Source organism: Homalodisca vitripennis, unplaced genomic scaffold (genome assembly GCF_021130785.1).
Source record: "Homalodisca vitripennis isolate AUS2020 unplaced genomic scaffold, UT_GWSS_2.1 ScUCBcl_3994;HRSCAF=9864, whole genome shotgun sequence".
Classification (NCBI taxonomy): Eukaryota; Metazoa; Arthropoda; class Insecta; order Hemiptera; family Cicadellidae; genus Homalodisca; species Homalodisca vitripennis.
In genome coordinates, this window is record NW_025780129.1 from 20,371 (window position 1) to 42,273 (window position 21,903).

At 36.5% G+C, this 21,903-nt stretch overlaps 1 protein-coding gene across 1 annotated transcript in view; it reads left to right on the forward strand.

Moving 5' to 3' along the window:
* Window positions 1-274: 274 nt before the first annotated feature.
* The window catches only part of LOC124372780 (putative 1-phosphatidylinositol 3-phosphate 5-kinase), a gene marked incomplete at its 5' end in the record, with an annotated part of 29,287 nt that continues 7,658 nt past the window's right edge, over window positions 275-21,903 (forward strand). The window contains 11 exons of the mRNA XM_046831190.1: window positions 275-366; window positions 1,307-1,468; window positions 3,066-3,264; window positions 5,089-5,356; window positions 6,172-6,794; window positions 8,101-8,274; window positions 12,893-13,176; window positions 14,475-14,721; window positions 15,561-15,733; window positions 16,998-17,179; window positions 18,904-19,029. Coding sequence (XP_046687146.1) covers window positions 275-366; window positions 1,307-1,468; window positions 3,066-3,264; window positions 5,089-5,356; window positions 6,172-6,794; window positions 8,101-8,274; window positions 12,893-13,176; window positions 14,475-14,721; window positions 15,561-15,733; window positions 16,998-17,179; window positions 18,904-19,029 — 2,530 coding nt within the window. The remainder of the gene's footprint in view (window positions 367-1,306; window positions 1,469-3,065; window positions 3,265-5,088; window positions 5,357-6,171; window positions 6,795-8,100; window positions 8,275-12,892; window positions 13,177-14,474; window positions 14,722-15,560; window positions 15,734-16,997; window positions 17,180-18,903; window positions 19,030-21,903) is intronic.

The window sequence follows — 21,903 nt, forward strand, 5'->3', positions numbered from 1 at the left end:
TGAGTATAAACACTGGATGGTTCAATGTGGTGCAGCATCACTGTTCTGTTACTTACATGTAACTAAATTCATGCCCGCTGGGACATGTACAACCAAATAAATTGAACTGCAGTGGGTTAAGCAGCCGTCCGAGCTAGGATTCCCGATCATTAACACCAAACTGATGTTTGGTAAATATTCTGTTCATAGGTAGCACCAATGATCATAGTGCCGGAGAAGGTCTGGGCGATACGGTAGTACGTGCCATGGTTCAGTCGTACCGGGAGAGTTCTAGGGAGCCGGGACAGACTGTCAACTGGCACTCTCCGTACCAGCCCAGAGTCTCCGAGCGGACAATGGAGAGCGACAAACATTCCTAGCACTCAGGTAGTTACTGTACTTACACATCGAGTTTAGTTCTCTCTGCAAAAAAAAAAAAAAATGCAAAAGACCATTCAGTAGAGGTAAAAATATTTAATAATAATATTTTAGAGTTTTATGAGTAACAGTTTTTATTGCGATTCAGAATAATATTGGTTAGTGTTAATAAAAAAAAAAAAAAAACCTTTAAATTTTAACTCTGGAGCTGATGGTATCCAATGTAAATTTTAGTCGTACAGTGTTTTAAAAGCTACGTTTTTGTATTTTTTTTTAAGTTTTATTGGAAACTCAAGTGTTGCTGGAAATTGATATGTTTATACAGGGTGTTTACAAATAAAGACCCTCAAAACCTTCAGAATATTATTGGTTATACCAAAAGTGAGAGAGAAGTTCCTATGAAAGTATGTCCTAAACACTACATGTTATAGTATTTTGACTTGTTATATTCTAGGTGTGAAAGTATAATAGGATTTCACACATTTGCCATCGTTATATGTTACAAAGTGCATGACAAAATGTGTTACGTTTCGAGGATTGAAATCTATCCTCTTCATCAGGTAAGAAGACAATTAGTACTTAACATGAAATACATGTACTTAAAAGCTACAACATGTTGCCACTAAAAAAAAGGAAGAAAAAATTGAAACATAGCTGAAAACTGCTTTGATTCCAGCCCAGGTGTTGTCACTGCACAGAATGCAAGTCGTGAGCACGAGAAGTGAAGAGCACAAACACACATCAAACCAGCACAGGGGAAAATGGAACACTGTATATATTTTGTAACATATAACGATGGTAACTGTTCGGGAATCCTTTTATCTTTTCAAACCTTCCATTATCAATATCAAAAAGAAGTTTTGTTACGTGAATGCTGAATTTTGACTTTTTGTAAAAAATTGGTTTAGTGTTAAATATCTGTTATTGTTACTGTGTGCGCATGTTATAGTGGGGCGTTCCAACAGCACCTGGGGGTGTTGGTGAAGCAGCTGCTGAACAGCGAGGGTGTGGCGCAGTCATGGGCGGACACAGTGCTGCCGCTCGCGCAGCAGGTGGTCGCGACCGTGCGTCCGGACCCTCGCTCTGACACTGACGACATGGACATCCGCCAGTGAGTAATGGCAGTGCAACCTACTACAAATAATTTCATTTTCACCAGAAATTTTTGTGTAGTACAGTTTTCTTTATACGTAGGTTTGAATAATTCCTTAAATTTTTGCAGGAAAGCTCCCAAAGAATGTATATCTTGTTTTAAAATGTCCTAGGTAATTTCAAAGTAACAGAATTCATTACTAGTATACAAGTGTCATATTACTTGAGCGGGGTTACCCCATGGAATCTTTTATATTAAAAATATCAGTCTTCGTCAGCTCAGACGATATCGACATAAATCAAGTTAAACATTAGAGTCAAGTAAATTTGTTTTAAAAAATTAGAGTTTTTAATTTATAAGGACATGGAGTTAAATTATTGTAAACACTTCTTCATTTTGTGGTGATCAAGACGGTATCTCAATACAATTTATAAAACACTTTTTAAATGTTTACTCAAAAACAATACAAGTATTAATCAACCTTATCAAAAAAAGTACAAAAATACAGAATAACCTCAACATTGTTAATACTCTTTATTATGTAATAAACACAACAATCATAACATATAATGTAGGGAAATGTACAGGAAAATAAAATAAGTTTTTATTAATCTAGCTTTATTTACCTATTAATAATAAGATAAATTATTAAAAACTCATTGAGAAAATCAGGAGCTTTTTTGATAAGTAATTTAATTTTTCAAAATTTGTCATAATATTTAACGTTTTTAAAGTTATTTCATACAGTTTTAACAAATTTAAAGAAATACAAATCTATTTCTACTATTATAATAATGACTTAGACCCACAGTATACATATTGTTAAATGTCTTTTAATGAACCATATCAATTCTAATGTATAGGAAACAATATTGCTTAGTAGACAAGAACCATCTTAGTCCATAAGTAATCCTTATAGCCTGATTCTGCAGCACAAAATGTTTTATAAATTATCATTAGCAATACTACTGTATAAATATGTTACTAAAGAAGTATGTGAATGTATAAATACAAAAAAATATTTACTTAAATGATTTTTCAATATGCATTACTGGACAATTTTAGATTAATATTAACAGCATATAAAACAATATTATAGATGTTATTTAATTTAGAAAATAAAGAAATTCCACTGATGTAGTATAAGAATGACAATAGTACTAAAACTGATCCTTGAGGAGCTCCATATTTCCATATTTCACCTCTTACGTTATTAGTTTGTAAATAATTTAATTGAACAAACTGATCCCTTTTCGGTTAAGTACAAACCAGTTTCAAATACGAAGTTTCAAACCAGGAAAGAACATTATTTCTTAACCCAATGTTTTTAGGACACTTTCAAAAGCTTTACTAAAGTCTCTAAAAAACATCTATTATTTTTTCACCACTATCAGTTGACTCAGTTATTGATTCCAAGAACTCAGTAGTTGAACTTATAACAGATTTTCCTTCTCTAAAGCTATGTTATTCCTTGTAAATAAGGTTATTATTTTCAAGACATTCGGTTAACGGATCATAACTTGTTCAAATACATCATGAAAAGGTTAACATGATGAAAAGTACTCTATAGTTCGCTTCCTTTTGAGGATCACCAGATTCAAATCTATGGTTACAGATATGTCCAGCTGAAGAAGGTGAGTGGGGGATCAAGGTCGGACAGTTGTATCGTGGGTGGGGTAGTCTGCAGCAAGAACTTGGCCCACCGAGCCATGCCCGCCAAGCTTGCCAACCCTCGCATCCTGCTGCTTAGCTGTGCCATCGTCTACCAGCGAATAGAAGGACGACTCATGTCTCTGGAACCTGTCATGATGCAGGTAACATCTGCTAGTAGAAGTGATTGCAATTTTCAAGTATTGACTTCTTTATGCTGCTAATGTTTATTTGACCATATTATTTTCATTGACTCTGCAACAATTTGTATAACACTGCAGCATTGTAAAATCTATTTTTGTTATATTTTTAACAGAATTGTTATTAAATGCACTCTTTAAACTGTTAGTTTTAATTTTTGTCCACTTCAATTAATGAAGAAGGATGAGTTTGTTATGTTTATGTATGGTTAGAAACATATTTGCAGTACAATAAAATTATGACTGCAGCTGTTTTAAAATAAGTAGAACTATGTCTTTTACGAGACAAAGTTATTATTGACAGACTAACACAACTGTGAGGAGGAAAAGTTCAAAGGTGATGTTCAAACCATTGGCAATGGCCGAGTAGGAGGTTCTGTTTGCATGGGTAGAATTGCACAGTGATTAATCATCCTTCCAAGGAGTAGCAATCCAAATTACTTTATCATTTATTGTACACACTAGATATATATTATGCCCATATACTGTATATTATCCTTTGTTTAAAGGTTATTTTTGACGATGGAAGGATTGTGAAGGAAACAGGATTTTTCCGGACATTTGCCATCGTTCAGTTGAAACAAGAAAACAGTAACACTACGTTTCGAGATCTGTAGGTTGTGTTTCCTGACTTAGGCGTGCCACAACGCTTTAGTAAGATTTGTTTATTTTAACTTAGTTTGTAATTATGTATTAGGTTAGTTCTTTACCTGAAGAAGAGATCAGATGCAGATCTCGAAACGTAGTGTTACTGTTTTCTTGTTTCACTGAACGATGGCAAATGTCCGGAAAAATCCTGTATATTATGCTTATTTTTATTCAATCCTTCAGTACAGGATTGAGTTCCGGGGGTTTTCAACAGATATAGATAACAATTTTTAAATTCAGAAGAAATTTTTAAGAATAATGACATTTTCACCTTGGAAGGCTTCTTGTAAACCTATCTTTAAGGAGCATACAATTTTGACTGTACCAAGCCTAATAATTTTCAAAACGCTATTAACAGTGCAGTTTAATTACGACAACCTTTTTAATGAAAACCATAAACACAATTATAATACTAGGTATAAAACTAATTTTCAATAGCCAAGACATCATCTGAAAGTGGTGGAAAAGACACCATCCTACATGGGGAAAAATGTTTTCAATAAATTACCTTTAAGTTTTAAGGAATTAATGTATTCAGGTGCATTCTGAGATAATATTAAGGAGTTGTTACTTAAAAAAACATATTATAATGAGAGTTTTTAAATGAAGTTTTTTTTTTAAATTTTAAGCATTGTATTACTGTGTGTTAATGTTGATTTTTATATTTTTTTAAGTGGGTCTACAAATTGACATAATTGCTTTCCTATGATAAGTTAATTAAATACGCTGTTTTATTGTGTGTATTTTATTGCTGTTTTGTGTGTTTTGTTGTATTGTGTGTTTGGTTGTTTGGATTTACTCAAACAAGACTAGTGTAGGTATATTTGACAATGTCTATCTGTTTTATAGCTGTGCTATATTATTATGAAACGTTTGTGGCAATAAAGATTTTATTATTATTATTATTACTAGATCATTAAAACCTGAAGGATGTGGAATATTGTACTGTGACCTTATTCCACAACTGGTTCTTCAGTATTGTGTATCTGTGAAAGAGACCAAGTGAGTGAAAAAGAAAATATTGTTCTATATTCAGCTGCCATGGTAGTAAAATAATGTATTTAAAGTAAGATTTTATATTTTAATCAAAAAAGAACAAGCTTTATCACTGTAAGCTATTGTATATTTAACTGTGTTCAGGAGCAGGAGTATCTGCGCCATACGGTGGCCCGGATCGCTGCCATGGCGCCGGACTTGGTGCTGGTGCAGCGAAACGTGTCCAGACTGGCCCAAGAGAATCTACTACGACTCGGGATCAGTCTGGTGCTAAACGTGAAGCCGAGCGTGTTGGACCGTGTCGCTCGCATGACAGGTGCCGATATAGTCAAAAGCATCGATGCCCAGGTTGGCCGACCACAGCTAGGCACTTGCACTAGCTTCTACGTCCAGTCATTCACAACAGACACAGGTGCAGATTGGTACTCAGTACTTACTAGATATCTCAGTAAGGGCTAGGGTGACAATAAGCGTTGTACTTATTATTACAAGGAAGGGCTGTTGGCTTATATTTAAATATTAGCGAGTGTGAACATAGTTTCATGCATTTAGAGTTATGTTTGGTATATATTGAGTATTTAAAAAAAACCAGTAAAGATTTTTTGATCCATTGTTTTTTAATGCTGTTATGTTTAAAAACCTTGATTACATTTTAATTGATATGCTTAAAAAAATAGTACAAATATCTCTTTAAAGTCTTGTTGAAATACTATAAAATATTGAGTTTTAGTATAGAATAAAATACAGGTGAAACCGTCATAGAGATCTTGCTGATCTCAGTTAAATTTTACACACAAATTGAATTTTAGAATATATCTACAAAACCAATTAAATGTATAAATATTTTTATTTTAAAATGTATTAAATCACTATTAAAATCATTAATTTGTTTTGTTCATGAAGAATTTGTTATGTTCCTAGAGATGGTTACGGTTAAAAATTTCACAAACTACTTGGCATAAAGAGTCTTAAAATATTTATTTTTGATATTGTATAAAGATGCAAGTAATACTATGGAAGTTATATTCAAATCTATGTATCATACCCAGACATAGATGCTACACCTTTATTCTCCTTTCTAGCCTGGGCTCTCAAATTTGTTAGCTCAGTGTTGAATATTGTACATTTTTCTCAATGTTAACAAATTTAAATCTGAAAAGTGGCAAAGAAATCGTGGTATGTTGAAAGGTTGCTCTGTTGTGAACTTTGTGCTATATTTGTGTTTAGGTGCCACAAAGACGCTAATGTTCCTGGAGGGATGTATGTCGCCGCACCTGGGTTGCACAGTATTGCTACGCGGCGCATCCACCGCCGAACTGGCCAAGCTTAAGCGAGTGACCGGCTGGCTCATCTACGCCCTCTACAACTGGCGGCTGGAGTTCTCCTTCCTCATGGACGAGTTTGCCGAGCCTCCCACTCTAGGGGACGACAACTTCTTCCAGGACGATGATCACAGTCCCAAGAAAGAGAAGTTGTTGACGTCCTCACCGCTGAACGATAACTTCATAAACAGTCAGTCCATGCAGCAGCTCCGGAACAGTGGGGGCAGTCGGTCGCCCAGTGTGAAGAGAGTGAAGAGTGCGGACAAGGAGAACAGGGAGAGTGACGAGAGTCTGAGTGATAGAACGAAACTCTCGGGGAAGGAAAAATCTATCAGCGACGAGAGACGGATGAATGTTGAATCCGTTAGTGACTTCAGTGATCCACTCCACCTCTACATGAACCTGGACGATGATGTGTTCAAGAAAAGCAACAACGGACAGTCACTGTCTGTGTCAGAACCTGCTAAGTCCAATAGGTTTCGTAAAGCTCTAGACGACACTCTGCTCTCCGTTTCACCATTTTTAAAGGTAAACTTTCCAGTAAAATTGTAACAGAAATATATATGTCTGATAATTTTATTTGGTTGTGCTTGATTGTACCTAACATAGAGAGATTAACAATATTGATGACAATATTAAAATTGAATATTACTCATCATAGCTAATAAATACACATTAGTATATCCTATCACAAGTAATTTCTTTTAACATCTATTTATTTAAGATATTTCTAAATCAAAAGGATAAAACAGTTATTTAGTATAATTCTTAAGATCTTACTTTCCAAAATTAATAATTTGTTTGAATTATAATGAGCCATGTTTGCAAGGTAAATCCTGTTTCGTTATGTTCTCACACATGTGCACTGTTCTCCTCATTCTTGGGCTTTGGACAGCACCAGCAAGTTGCATTTAATGTTTGTTTTAATTCTTTACAATTTTGAAATCTATTGAGTCTCCCACCAATGTGAACGGTTATCGGTCATTAGACTTTTGACAACAACAAAATGAAACCAGCTGATCTTATGAAGGAAATGTTCAAAAAAAGCTTGTAATTCATTATGTCTTAACAATGTTAGCAAATGTGTAAATCTTGCGATACCAACCACTTATAAAAATAGCTACAAAAATCCTAGAAATTTTTATAAATAATCTACTAAAAATACAAGTATTATTTTTGCCCCTTTTGCAGAATTTGATCAAAAACCATTTTATAACTTATTTAATTGAAAAGATGTTTTTCTTCTTTGTGTTATCTGTTTAGAGATATTTCTAAAATTAGAGAGAAATTTAGGGGCGTTAGATTTAAAATAAAATTTAAGTTAAAAGATTGGGCAAAATGAAATAAAAATTTAGAATCAGTCATATGTTTTTTTAACCGTTTATGTAATCAGCTTGTTTAATCTGTTAGCTACTGAATGCACCAAAGCACAGCCACTCCTACAGCCTATTGGATAAATACACATTATTGCATATACACTCACTGGTAATAATTAGTTTAACACACCACATACCACGAAAATAATTTTATTCAGTTTCGTTTAGATACTTTTTATAACCTCAAATGTACGTTCCAGTGTATATCTACTTGCTTTTTTTAAAGTTTTGAGCTTTTTTAAGGTGCGTCACAAGGCAAATTTAATAAAAGTTAGCTTTTCATCTGTGAGTAAAGCTAGCACACTGCTATTACAGATGTATAGACCTAAAAGTGTAAACAAGTTTATCAAACTGTGTTGTGATGTTACTAATTGTCAGATCCATAGACCAAGTCACTCACAAATACATATGCATACTTAAAAGTAATTGAAACTTTTCAATATCTCTAAACTTTCCAGTTCAGTGTCCCGTATCTGGAGACTGAGAACGGCCGGAACTGTCTGCTTCGGAGGTATTTTCCCAAGCAGGTCTACTGGACAGCCCAACTCCAAGACAAGACTGTGACTAGGCCAACTCCAGCTGCTCCAGAAATGTCCAATAAGGATGCTCTCCTCAAACTTAATGGAATTAAGGTTAATTTTCTTACTTCTTAGGTGGTCATTGTAAAAAGTAACATCAGTCTTCTGATTCACACCACGTTAAAACATTGTTTACTCAATTTGAATGTTGAGTTAGCTCCAGTTCAACTACCTTTTATTGCAGTGTTTGTTATCTGACACTGTCTCAGACTTGACTCCAGGAATCTGGAGTCATGTTCATCTGAAGAGATCCAAAGAAAGTCATCAAAGAAGAAGCTCAAAACGAACCTTTACATCGTTTCGACATCACAGGGACACCTATAATAAATAAGTGAAGTGGCAGTCTCTATATCTCTGATGTCAAAACGATGTAAAGGTTTGTTTTGAGCTTCTTCGTTGCCTACTTACTTTGGATCTCTTCAGATGAACATGACTCCAAATTCCAGGAGTGAAGTCTAAGACAGTGTCAGATACCAGATGCTGCAATAAAAGTAAGGTGAACTGGAGCTAAACTCAACATTCAAATTGAATTAACCCTTCCTACCACAGCTGCGTTATTGCTTACTCAATTAACCTTTTGAAATATTTCACCCTCCTTATGGAGAGCCATCTTTAGTAAACAAATGTTAAATTTAAATTGCTGTCAACATATGTTTCGGTTTAACATCTGTTGACTGGAGATGGCTCACCAGAGCGAGACTGATGATTTCAGGAAGTTAATTGTGTAAGGAATGTTTTGATGCAGTGTGAACTGGAAGACTCATGTAATTAAAGGCTAGTTGTTTTTTTTGTTTAACTTTTCAGCACAATCATACCCAACCAGGTCTGCAGGATAGACAAGATATGACTAGGACCGAAATTTTTAACAAAGGCAGTGTTTTGTTTCTAAGAAAACAATTTTTTCTTATTTGTATAAAAATGTACCAAGGTTTGCATTTTTTTATAGAATTTGCTTGGTGGTTAGAATTACATATTAGTCCAAGGATATATTTTGAGGCTTGTTGTAAATTTACCATTGATTCAATTCAGTGACTGAACTGACAAAACATGAATATATCAGTGGAACTCTAAACATGAATATACCTTTGCTTACATTACATTTTTACATAAAACTCTAGCCAACTCTGTAAAAGATCACAGCATTGCTAATCTAAGCCAAGAATTAATCTGTGAAATGGCTGCCGTAAAAATGATGACAGGGAAAGGTGATCCTCTTTGTCTTGGGGATGTACCGACCTCCAAATGCTCCTTTTGATGAAACACTAGCATTGATTGCCGAGGCTTTGGACACTATTCCACAAAATAACTGCGGAATCTGTTTGGTTGGAGATCTGAATGTTGACAGTCTGGAAGATACCAATGAGAAGTTCCTCCTCCGTGATCTTTTAGCTTCCTATGACATAGCTAGGCTTGGTCTACCACCAACATGAATCACCAACACATCCATATCATCCATAGACGTTGTGTGCACTAATCTGAACAATACCATGATAGATGTAGATATTGTGGACACTGGCATATCCGACCATACAGGGCAGTTATGCACTATCAAGTTTCCTTGTAGATCTAAAAAGAACCCAACGTCTTGCAACAGAACCTTCACCTCTCGTAACGTGGGACTTTTTAAAAACCTAGTGTCTAACCAATCTTGGGAGAAAATCTACAAGGCATCAGAAAGCAGACATGGCATATGATAACTTTATCAACATTTTGACAACCGTGTTAGACATAACTTGCCCTTACAGAAATTCAAAACGCAATAGTCAACGATCTAAGCTAACCATCTCCAGCCCAGAAGCAGATAATCTAAGAAGATTATATATTGCTGCTAATAACAGGTACATTCTCACAGGTCAGGAAGAAGACAAAATAGCAGCCTCGAGAACAAAAAAGGAATATGACTTAAAATTAAGATCTATCAGGTGTAAGGCTAATGAAAAGTTGATAACTGACTCTGAAAATAAAAGTAGAATGAATTTGGAGTATGATTAATTGTGAGAGGGCTTCGAGAATGAGTGCTGAACAAGAAAAATGGAAGCTAAGCATCGCAAGGAGAACAAACTGAAGAACCCTTGAAGATAGCAGAACATTTTAACAAGTTCTTTACAACAGTGGCAGAAAAGACTTTAAAAGCCAATAACCCCCAAGAACTGTTGGTACAGGTGTCTTTTCAGCACAACTCGAGGAGCAAACTTGTTGCTTTTCAAACCTACAACGAGTGAAGAAGTCAGGATTATCATCCAAGGAATGAAATCTTCAATGTCAGCTGGTGTAGATGATATCTCCTCAAGACTTCTGAAGCTCTGCAAAGAAGAGTTTGTGTGCTCCCTTGAAGGACATCATAAACAAATCGCTTTCACAAGGAGTCTTTCCAAATAAACTAAAAAACTGCCAAAGTAATTCCTCTGCATAAACAAGGTCAAAGAGATGAAATAACCAATTTTAGACCCATATCACTTATCCCAATGGTATCTAAAGTCATCGAAAAAGTTGTGCTAATAAGACTAATTGAACATCTTGAGTTTAACAAGCTCCTACCAGAGAGACAAACGGCTTCATCTCTGGAAAATCCACTACAACTGGGCTTGTTGACCTGATTGAGTTTGTTATCGATAGCTTTTGAGTCTGGAAACTCTGTTGTTAGTACCTTTCTAGACTTAAGCAAGGCTTTCGATTGTCTTGACCACAGCCTAATACTGAAGAAGCTTGATTCTCTGGGAATATGGGGAACACCTCTCAAATGGTTCACAAGCTATTTGTGTAACAGAAGACAGATTGTTGAAATCAAACATGTTATTGAAGGGTCAGTGAGGAGAGTGGCTTCAGAACCTAGGGTGTATCACGGGGCGTGCCCCAGGGATCCGTCCTGGGACCCGTTCTATTCATCTTATTTGTTTCAGACTTGCCAAAGTACTTAGAAGCTTACAGCTATCCCATCATGTATGCTGATGACCACGGCCTTACTCACTACCAGCAGGTCTGCAGAAGAACTGGAAATAAATGCGTACATATCTCTAAGTATGGCACAAGGACTATTGTGAAAAAGAACGACCTTGTGTTCAATGAAACAAAAACAAAGCAGATGAACCTGGGACGACTAAAAGATAGGGTATCAGGACCTCCTAATATAATAATGACTGACTCACTAAAACACCTGAGAATGATTCTGGATAGCTGTCTTTCATGGACTCTGCATGTTGACTACTTGTGCCAAAAACTAAGCACGGCAACATTTGTTCTGAAAAGGGTAAAGGCCACCAGTACAGATGAAGCTATGACCACCGCTTACCATGCTCTGTTTGAGAGTCACCTACGATATGGTGTGGTACTGTGGGGCAGTACATCTAGTACAAATATTCAAAAAGTTCTTGTCCTGCAAAAGCGTGCCCTAAGGACTATGGTGGGTCTATTGCCGCATGAAAGCTGCAGACAGGTGTTCAAAGATGGCGGAATTCCTGACAGTAACAGCTATCTATATTCTGGAGGTAATTCTTCACGCCACAAAGAAAAAACTTGAAGAAGCTTGGAGACTTTCGAGGGCATGCAACTAGAAACGCACAGGATTACATCCTCCCACTACACAGGATGGAACTCTTTACGAAGAAACCATCCGCCGGCGCAAAGCTCTTCAACTTGCTTCCTTTTGAAATCAAGAGAGGAGACAACAACACTCTGAAAAGAAGACTGCGAAAACTGGCTGCTTGAAGAAACCATCTATACCCTCAATGAATTTATTGACCGCTGCAGGAACTACAGGACCACCTAGGAAGAACTGCACACAATTAATAAATAAACCAATTTTTGACTTATTGTTAAATCCTTTAACTTTTATTTGTAAACAAGATTGTAAAATTCTGTGACTCTATTACATTTCTTGAAGAAATTGTTAATAAAGATTTTTGACTTTGACTTGACTTTAATTGAATTCAATGACATAAATTGATATATTTTGTTTATGAACAATAATTATAACACATCTCATTCTTAAATTTATTTTAGTCACTGTAATAATAAATTTAAGAATGAGATTAAAATTCCTTTTTAAGAAATTAAAAAATGTTAAGCTTCTGTATTGCGATGTGTTCTAATCATTGTTCATAAACAATCTGAAATAAATTTAATAAAGCACAAGAAGTTAACCATTCAAGCGTTATGAAGAGGAATTAAGAATTATTTTGATTTAACTGTTTGACCTAATACAGTTTTTCACTCTGTTATCAGTTTTAAAATGTTGAATATGTTTTCCTTTTTAATATTGGGGTTTTCTAATCTACTAATTTGTATGGCTCATAACTCAAATTCCATTGCAATAACAAGTTGAAGTCCTATAATAGTGTGAATAGTACAAATTTACAAGGGGCCTTTTAAAGGCAGAGAGCTGAGAGGAATATAGTAGTGTGAAGGATATGATTGATGCATTGAAAGCTGTGTAATGATACAAGGGAGATCATAATGTATGGAATAGAGGAATGCATTATTACAGGTGAATAATGATGGTTATTTAAAAATAACTTCTTAAAAAATGTAATAAGATTCATAATTTCTTTTTGAATTTTTAAGTTAATTTTCAAAAAGTAGAGTTTAATCAGTAGAAGTAGTCGTAAGAAACATTTTATTTAAAACTAACAAAATGGCATAGCTGATATATTGAGATCTAATCTTCTTTTGACAGTTGGGACCGGTTCATCCGTTTATAACCGCAAAACTGACGGAACCAGCCAACAGCCACAATGTCCAGACCATGTTGGCATTCTACAGGGCGTGTGGAGGTCGTCTGCCACTACCTCCACTCCACAAGCCCCTGGTCCCTCCCACCCCGACCCCAGCCACCGCTGCTCCCACCCCAGCCCCGCCCACCGACGCCCTGGACCCCGCCAAACACCAGAGGCTCGCCGTGCTCTTCTGCAGCTATTCCCATGAGTCCCACAACGCCCCTTCCTTCTGTGTTAATCCTTGGTTAGTTCTCTTAATGATAATATTGAGCATTTAGTTTCTGAATTGGTATATTTTGTTGTTGCATCTCTGTTTTAGCACAATATCACTCTTCATTGTCTCTGTTGATCATCAGTATTGTAAATGTCAAAAAAGAGCTATCCGCTGCGTCATGAACATTACTGAGAGAGATTCTTGCAGACCTTCCTATATAGAATTAGGCATACTAACATTGCCTAGTATCTACATTTTACAGAGCCTAGTTTATATGAAAGAAAATCTGACCTTGTTTAGTTTAAGAAATTCTGTACACTCTCATAATACCAAATCTGCAAATCTAATTGATGTGAAATAAACTAGGTTAAGCAAGTCCCAACATAGCTTTGTCTACATTGGTACAAATGTTTTCAATAAGTTACCTCACAATGCCAAAACAGTGTGCATTAAGCACTATAAGAATGGTTTGGTTAAGTGGCTGAAAATGAAAGTTTTTTATTCAGTTGAAGAGGTGTATCTAAATGATTTTAATTACTTACTTACTTACTACTGCCGGGGCGTAACAAATCTCAGTCGATTCTTTGCCTCGTCTATGAGCCTCTTCCACGCCACCCTGTCTTCCGCCAGATCCACAGACCCTCCACACCGGGTCACATCTTCGACACGATTTTAATTATATGGAATTAAAAAAAATGTTAAACTAGTTGTAAGGTAATTTTAATCTAGTTATAAGGACATTTTAAACTAGTTATAAAGAAATTTTAATTAAGTTATAAGTAACTAGTTAATACGAAATATGACAAATAATGTAGCCTAATTCATCCCAATCCTGTGAAACTGTTAATGCTTAATAAGAGACAACAACACAAATTCTTGATTCTTAAACAGAATATTCGTAATTATCACAATTTTGTATAAAATTAGTATAAATCAGTTTTAAAGCGCAAAACACAGAATAGATAAACAGTCCGAGAAGTGGACTAACGGTTTAGCACGGTCTCGCTCTTCATTGTCTCTGTTGATCAACAGTATTGAACAGAAATATTCGTAATTATCACAATTTTTTATCAAATTAGTTCAAATCAGTTTTAAAGCACAAAGCACAGAACAGATGAACAATCTGAGAAGTGGACTCTCACAATTTAGTGTAATCTGTCAAAAACAATCTTAAACTTTCATATCCCGTTAAAGTTATGATATTATCCATTTATTTCTATCCTAGTATATAAAAATCACTGAACTAAAGGACTTATTCCTATATTTAGAAAACTAGCAATATAGATAGGACCTTAATATTATGAGAATCATTTTTAAAATCTTGACAGGGTGGTCCATATGGACTATTACGGCCGTAATGACATTCCTCTGGGTGCGTTCTTGGAGCGCTACTGTTTCCGAAGTTCGTATACTTGCCAGTCAGACCGCTGTGATACGCCGATGCTCAAACACGTGAGGAGGTTCGTCCACGAAGGCGGTGCGGTGCAGATATCTCTGCGTGAGATAGAGGGAGCCCCACACACCGATGATGACAGTATCCTCATGTGGACATACTGTCCTGCGTGCAACCAACAGGTCAGGAATTAACAATGTGTCTATTTCTACAGTGTATGTTGTTTTTTTACCAATAAATGTACTGGGAAAGACTTGTTAACCTTTTTAGACCATAAGTGTGAAAGGGATTAAACGCTAAGTTTGAAAAATTGTCTGTCTTATAACAGATATAACAGATGTCTTATAATAAAAAAATATTCAACTGTTATATTTTAATTCGAACATGTGAACTACGCTTTGTTGATTTTCTTAGTTGAATGGCTTTTGAATAAATATGAAATTATTTTGTGAAGAAAGTGTAAAATATACTGTAGAACAATTTTACTGTTAGTTCTCACAAAGAAAATATTTTTGTTTTTCTTTTTTATGTAGCTATTATTTCCTCTGCTCTATTTCTGTAATTATCAGATAAATTCCCATGGTCAATTTTACTGAGTTAATTTTTCTTGTAAATATCTACAGTCCTTTATGGACTTCCAGATTATACAATAACCTGAAAGGGACTTTTTCCCAAGAAATCTGGAATATTAATACTCCAATGTAGTTTCTTCCTGCACTTTGGCACTAAACACTTGATGTTTGAGAATTTCATGAATATCTTTCCACAAATTGCCATTCAACTTAATTTAGATGTTTCTTTTTTTGTTGGTTACCATTTAGTATGTTTTACGTTAATCAGCAAGATAACTTAATTTTTATTCATAATCTTCGAGACAGCAACTACTACAGAAAGACATCAAAGCGTGGTACACATATTAACTTAAAGACTGTATCGGTTAATAGTTCTTAATTGTGAGAATCCTCAATTCTTTTAACCTCTTGGATCAGTGAACTTAATGGGTTGAACTGTGTGTCAACAGGTCTCACAAGTTATGCGGATGTCGCCTGATACATGGTCGTTCTCTTTTGCCAAATTCCTGGAGCTGCACTTCCATGCCGGACAGTACACAGTGAGGGGTTCAGACTGTACCCACTCCATACACCAGGCCTGTCGGCAGTTCTTTGGCCACAACAATATGGTCGCCTACTTCCAGTGAGTTCCTTTGATGATTGGAAACGGCAGTTATTTATTAAAACCAGCTGTTTATTTTCATAATACTGGAAATATGTTTTATATTTAGTTTAAACTAACCAAGGGTGATAGATTTAAAAATATATTTTAATTTTTTTTGTAATTACAATTTTATATTTTGAGAATGTGTCTGGTATGTAGTTAGCTTAACGTCACAAAGCCTGTAAATGTTGTTTCTTAGTTACAGATAATACAGGAATCTATATCAAATTCAGAACTGAGACCACAATATCGGTATGAAATTCAGAACTGAGACCACAATATCAGTATCAAATTCAGAACTGAGACCACAGTGTCGGTATCAAATTCAGAACTGATACCACAATATCGGTATGAAATTCAGAACTGAGACCACAATATCGGTATGAAATTCAGAACTGAACCACAATATCGGTATGAAATTCAGAACTGAGACCACAGTATCAGTATCAAATTCAGAACTGAGACCACAATGTCGGTATCAAATTCAGAACTTATACCACAATATCAGTATCAAATTCAGAACTGAGACCACAATATCGGTATGAAATTCAGAACTGAGACCACATATCAGTATGAAATTCAGAACTGAGACCACAATATCGGTATCAAATTCAGAACTGAGACCACAGTATCAGTATCAAATTCAGAACTGAGACCACAATATCGGTATCAAATTCAGAACTGAGACCACAATATCGGTATCAAATTCAGAACTGAGACCACAATATCGGTATCAAATTCAGAACTGAGACCACAATATCGGTATCAAATTCAGAACTGAGACCACAATATCGGTATGAAATTCAGAACTGAGACCACAGTGTCAGTATCAAATTCAGAACTGAGACCACAATGTCGGTATCAAATTCAGAACTGAGACCACAATATCGGTATCAAATTCAGAACTGAGACCACAATATCGGTATGAAATTCAGAACTGAGACCACAATATCGGTATCAAATTCAGAATTGAGACCACAATTTTGGTATTGGAATGAATTGTTTAAGTACGCACATCTTTACTAGTATTCCTTGTCTGTCTATACAGATGTTTATCTGAGTACAGTCAGGTATTGCAAATGTCAAGTCTTAATGTGTAGTGCAAAGTTAGAACTGAAACTTGTCTTAGCTTCAAGGAGGATAGGAAATCTCTACTGAATACTTAAAGGTTCTGTCCATTCTTGGGAGAAATCTGGAACCAGTTGTATATAGAGTAATAGTTACACCACATATTTGTGTCCAGGTATGAGAAGATATCAGTGTGGGAGATCTCGCTGCCGCCGTTGCTACTGGTGACGCAGCCCACTACGCAAGCCGCGCATCAAGATGCGATCCTAGAAGAGGTGAAGCGCTGGGCTCTCAACGGCTACGAAGTGTTTAGTGCCATCCTTAACAGACTCTGCACACTCGCTTCCAACGGAGAAGGTAGTGGCTATCAAGTTCTAGCCGAGTGTTTATTTTACAGTATATGAGGTCGAAAAATAGTTGACCAAGTTTTGTTACACGTAATGCTGGGATATACTATGTCCTGACACTTTGAAACAGTTAGCTTTAGACAGGTCATGCGTATATTTTAAAATGTATACTTGTCAAGGTGTTCTTCCCCATGTAATAGGGTTAGACAAGGGAGGTTTATTTTACAACAGTTAAAACACAGTATTTTTTATTAAGAACTAATGTTGCTTTACATGACACGTTGTGTGAATCACTTTTCTTGAACCATCAAAAATTCCCTTCTAGAAAGGAATGCCTGATGCAAGCAAACTAAAAAATTACAAAATAATGTATTTTAAGATGTACTACTATAATGATCAATTCGTTTAATTCTCGACCCCAGAAAAGTTTCATTATCGGTAAATCAACCTAATGTCCCATACTCTTAATACAATAAAATTGTATAAACTATATTTCAAAATCTAGTGAAATTATTTTGCCAAAACTTTCAGAATCAGGGTTTTTTTCCGAGCACAGGTTAGTTATCCTGTTAACTTTGATTAGAATAAGAGATAGGCATTATTTATTGTACCTTGATTGTACATAGAACAAATTAAGCCAAAAGAGTGTACTGTCTACCACATGTAAATGTGATAATGTTTTGTTTTCTTTCTATTTACTTTTCATGTGATTGTATCTCAGAGGTTGATATTTAAATTTTTTGCCAATACCATTGTAAAGCCCTCATTTTAACCAGCTTAGTAGTGGGAGTATAATCTTTAAACATATTTGGGATACAAACTTCTTTTAAAATTTGTACTACAAAGTCTATCCAGAAAGTAGATTACGTTCTGCTCTGTAGCCACTAGGAGAAGGACTATCGCGGCCATTTTGGTATCAGGGTGTTTCTCCCTTCAGTGCCTATTCAGCCATGCTAGTGAGAGGTACTGTTGCTCCTTGTTTTACAATAGCAGTTTAAAATGCGTGATGCAATTCAAAATCCCGCGAGTTGTGAAGTGCGGTCAATAATATGGTTTTTGTTGGCTAAGCACAACAAACCAGTCGAGATTTAACATCAACTCTGTGAGGTTTATGGGAACTATGTGATCGATGAAATTGTCTCTAAAGTTGATAAGAAGATCCACAATAACAGAACTCTCACTTAGTTTTCCTCAAACTTCAAAGGAGTTTGTTACATAAAATTCTTACACAGAAGTTAGGTTACCATAAGTTTTGTGCAAGATGGGTACGGAAAATCAACACACAGCTAATTGGACTTGAGAAAAGCTTTCAAGTGTTTCCACATCTGCCTTACAGTCCGGACCTTGCACCCAGCGTCTACCACCTGTTTTCCAGCAATGAAGACCTTGCTTGCGATGCAGTGTTTTGATGACGACATTGAACTGCTGGAGGGTGTGACTACCTAGTTGAATTCTCAAGCTGCAGAATTTTATAATTGCTGGAATTTCAAAACTAGTCCACCGCTATGATGTGCCTAAATTTTTGTGATGACTATGTTGAAATATAGTATTTTAGTTTCACTTTAAAATATATATAATACAATTTTTTTGTTTATTCCAAAACGTAATCTAATTTCTGGATGGTTCTCATAGAGAAAACAAAACACTCCTGTTTTTTTTTGTTTCTGTTCAAACCAAGAAAGTAAAGTTGTTTTAATTGCTGGAAGCCGTGTACAATGCAAAATTCTGTTGAAGCTGGCGCGATGGTGATGAAACAGCAGCTGCAGAAGGAGCAGACCATGTTCAAGGGAAGAGTGGAGGAGATACAGATGAGGCTCACCTCTCCGACCCACATGTGCCAGCCTCCATCTCAGGGCCAAAGTGAGTATGGAAGCTACACAAATTTCTATTACTCTGTGCTTAAGTGTTTCCTCATTTCTAGATCTTTACTTCAGTACGTGTTTTGCCAACCTTTCTCTTCCACTTTTTCATGATTAGGACATAAATCAGTTCTTTGTTTAGAGTGTATTGTCGATGGATGGTTTTAAAAGGATTGTAGGATTTCGGACATTTGGCATAATTATATTATGGGTACATTTCTTTCCACTTGCTATGACTTGTTATTAGCTAAGATGGACTGTTTCTTGGAATGTGTGAAGCATTGTTGCTAGCTATGGCTGATTGTTCCATAGCAGTTGTTATCGGTTAATAATCCAATGACTGATGGCAACTGAGGAAGTTGTACACTTTTACATACAGTTTAATCACAAAAGTTTTTATCCAGTATTGGTAGGCTGTTGAAAACCAGGCTCTAATCCACACTGTTATCTCTTCATCTACGTACAAGCCTCTCTGTGATCGAAGAGGTTGGTGCAAATTTCTGGTGGAAGTAAAAACTTCTAATACACTTCCATTATAACATATGTTTCATTATAGTACATATGTTATATTACTTTGGAGCTAATACTTTATAAATCAAAACAACTTTTCGGAAATACTTGATTTATTCCGAATTAAAGTTCACCCAAAAAATTAACAAAGTTTACAAACTTTAGATTTGATTTTTCTCCAAAACTTCTCACAATCGATCAAATCTAATTAAGAGTCTGATTAAAAAAGGAATTAAAATTAAAATGAAACTAAAAATGTAAACTTCTCCAAAAATGGTTTAAATTAACAAAATAAAATAAAAAGTTCTCTTCTCAAAATATTCAAAAATTAATATAACACAAAACTTTATATTAACTTTACGACCAAAATTTAATTCACAATACTTCAAAATTGAATTAATTCTCAGACTCTGTAATATGGGAAACTTTAGAATTTTAATTACAACAGTGTAAAAATAAAAGATATTAACTAAACGCTGGTACGGGACTTACTACTTTGAAGATTATGGAGACTGATAGGAAACTAAAAACGCACTAAAGAAAATTAAAACTTGATTTGAATTTACACCCGATTAAAAGAATTACTCTAAATCCAAACTATAGGATTAGAGGAAGAACTACTGCTTCTCTAGTGGACGTCCGTACGCTGTCGTCAATACTTCAACACTGGTCCCCTTCTCTCCGGGAACCGGCTCGGGAACGTATCACCGTAGATATCTCGATCAGCTGATGTACCGGTCTAACCAACAAACAATGTCCACGCACCGCGTCTAGTTAACAAAAGAGCCTACTTCCTACCGCGATTCAGCATAAGTAATTTCAACTACGGTACACACTGACTTCAACCACAATTAAGATCTGACCTTCTAGTAGGAATATTGCACGAGAATGCAACTAGTCCAAGTTGGAGCATGTGACTTCCTACTTGCAGTTTATTTATTTATTTTTTTTTTTTTTCTTCCTTGGGGCGGCCTACTGCCATGCACTTAAGCCTCAAGGGCCTTTTTGCGCACACCCGAAAACACCATGAGGACTACCAGTCTACAACTTCAGCAGTTCAACAAACCGCCGAAAACAACCTATCAAGTCCTCCTGGGAAAACTCGCCACCCCTGTTCAAGCTACCAAAGATGGCATACCGCTCTCTTGCTATTGCTGGGCAATTCAAAGAGCAGGTGCTCAGCAGTCTCCTCCTCCTGCTCATTACACCTTCCACAGAGCGGATCCTCCTGAAGGATACCAACTCTGTGTAGATGCTTCTTCAGGTGACCATGCCCCGTAATGAGACCAATGACCTTGGAAGACATTGATCTGTTTAATGAGAGAAGGTCCGAGGCCACCTTGGAGGAAGGTGAAGGCCATTCTACTCACTCTCAAACCCGGATGCAACCTCCACCTTTCTCCCATGCTCCGTGCGAATCCATTTCGAGACAACCCTAGAGGATTCACACCTTGGAACACCGCAGAATGGTTGAGGGCCCGTCATAATTGTTGCTGAGCCCTGGTTGGCCAGGGCATCAGCTCTTTCGTTCCCAGAAATCCCCTCATGACCAGGAACCCAACAAACGGTTACATTGTTGATTTCTGGCAAGGGAGGAAACGGTCTGATAGCAATCCCAAACCAGTTTGGATTTGATTGCGCAAGAATCCAGCGCCATCAGCGCTGCCTGACTGTCCGTGAAAATGTTAATCGTCTTGCCCCTATATCGCAGACGAAGATTCTCACCGAGCACATTCCAAAATGGCTGCGACCTCCGCTTGAAAGACTGTCGGATACGGACCCATAGGAACCACCAGCTCCCTACATGGTCTCACTCCCCAGAATTCCAGTGCCTGTGCCGCTTTTTGTTTTAGAGCCCTCTGTGTACCATTCGAGCTCAGCTGGTGGAAGAGGTTGCTTCCCCTCTGACCAATCATCCCTTGAGGGCAAAATAATCCTAAAGGATTTGTCAAAGGAAAACTTTTGTGGCATCTGATCAGAGATCATATGCAAAACATCCCTCCTGTATCAGAGTGCTAATTCTGCAGTGCCCACCGCTGCAGCCCCGACCAGAATCCCGTCTGCTGAAGGACAGTAGGCACTCTTCCTGGCCATAGCTCGAATGACAATGTCCAGGGGGGCGAGATTAAGACAACATCAGTCCAGAGCCGCGCCTGGCGCACTAGGGAAAGGCCCCTGTGATAGCGAGGCAGGCCATCCTTTGGATACCTGCCAGACGTGCTACCACCGTTTTGGCTTCCATTTTTGGCCACCATACGACAGCTCCGTACATTAGTGCAGGTCTGACCACGGAAACATAAAGCCAGTACAAGAGCCTCGGCTTCAGTCCCCAGGGCCCACCTATCACACGTCTGCATTGCATTAG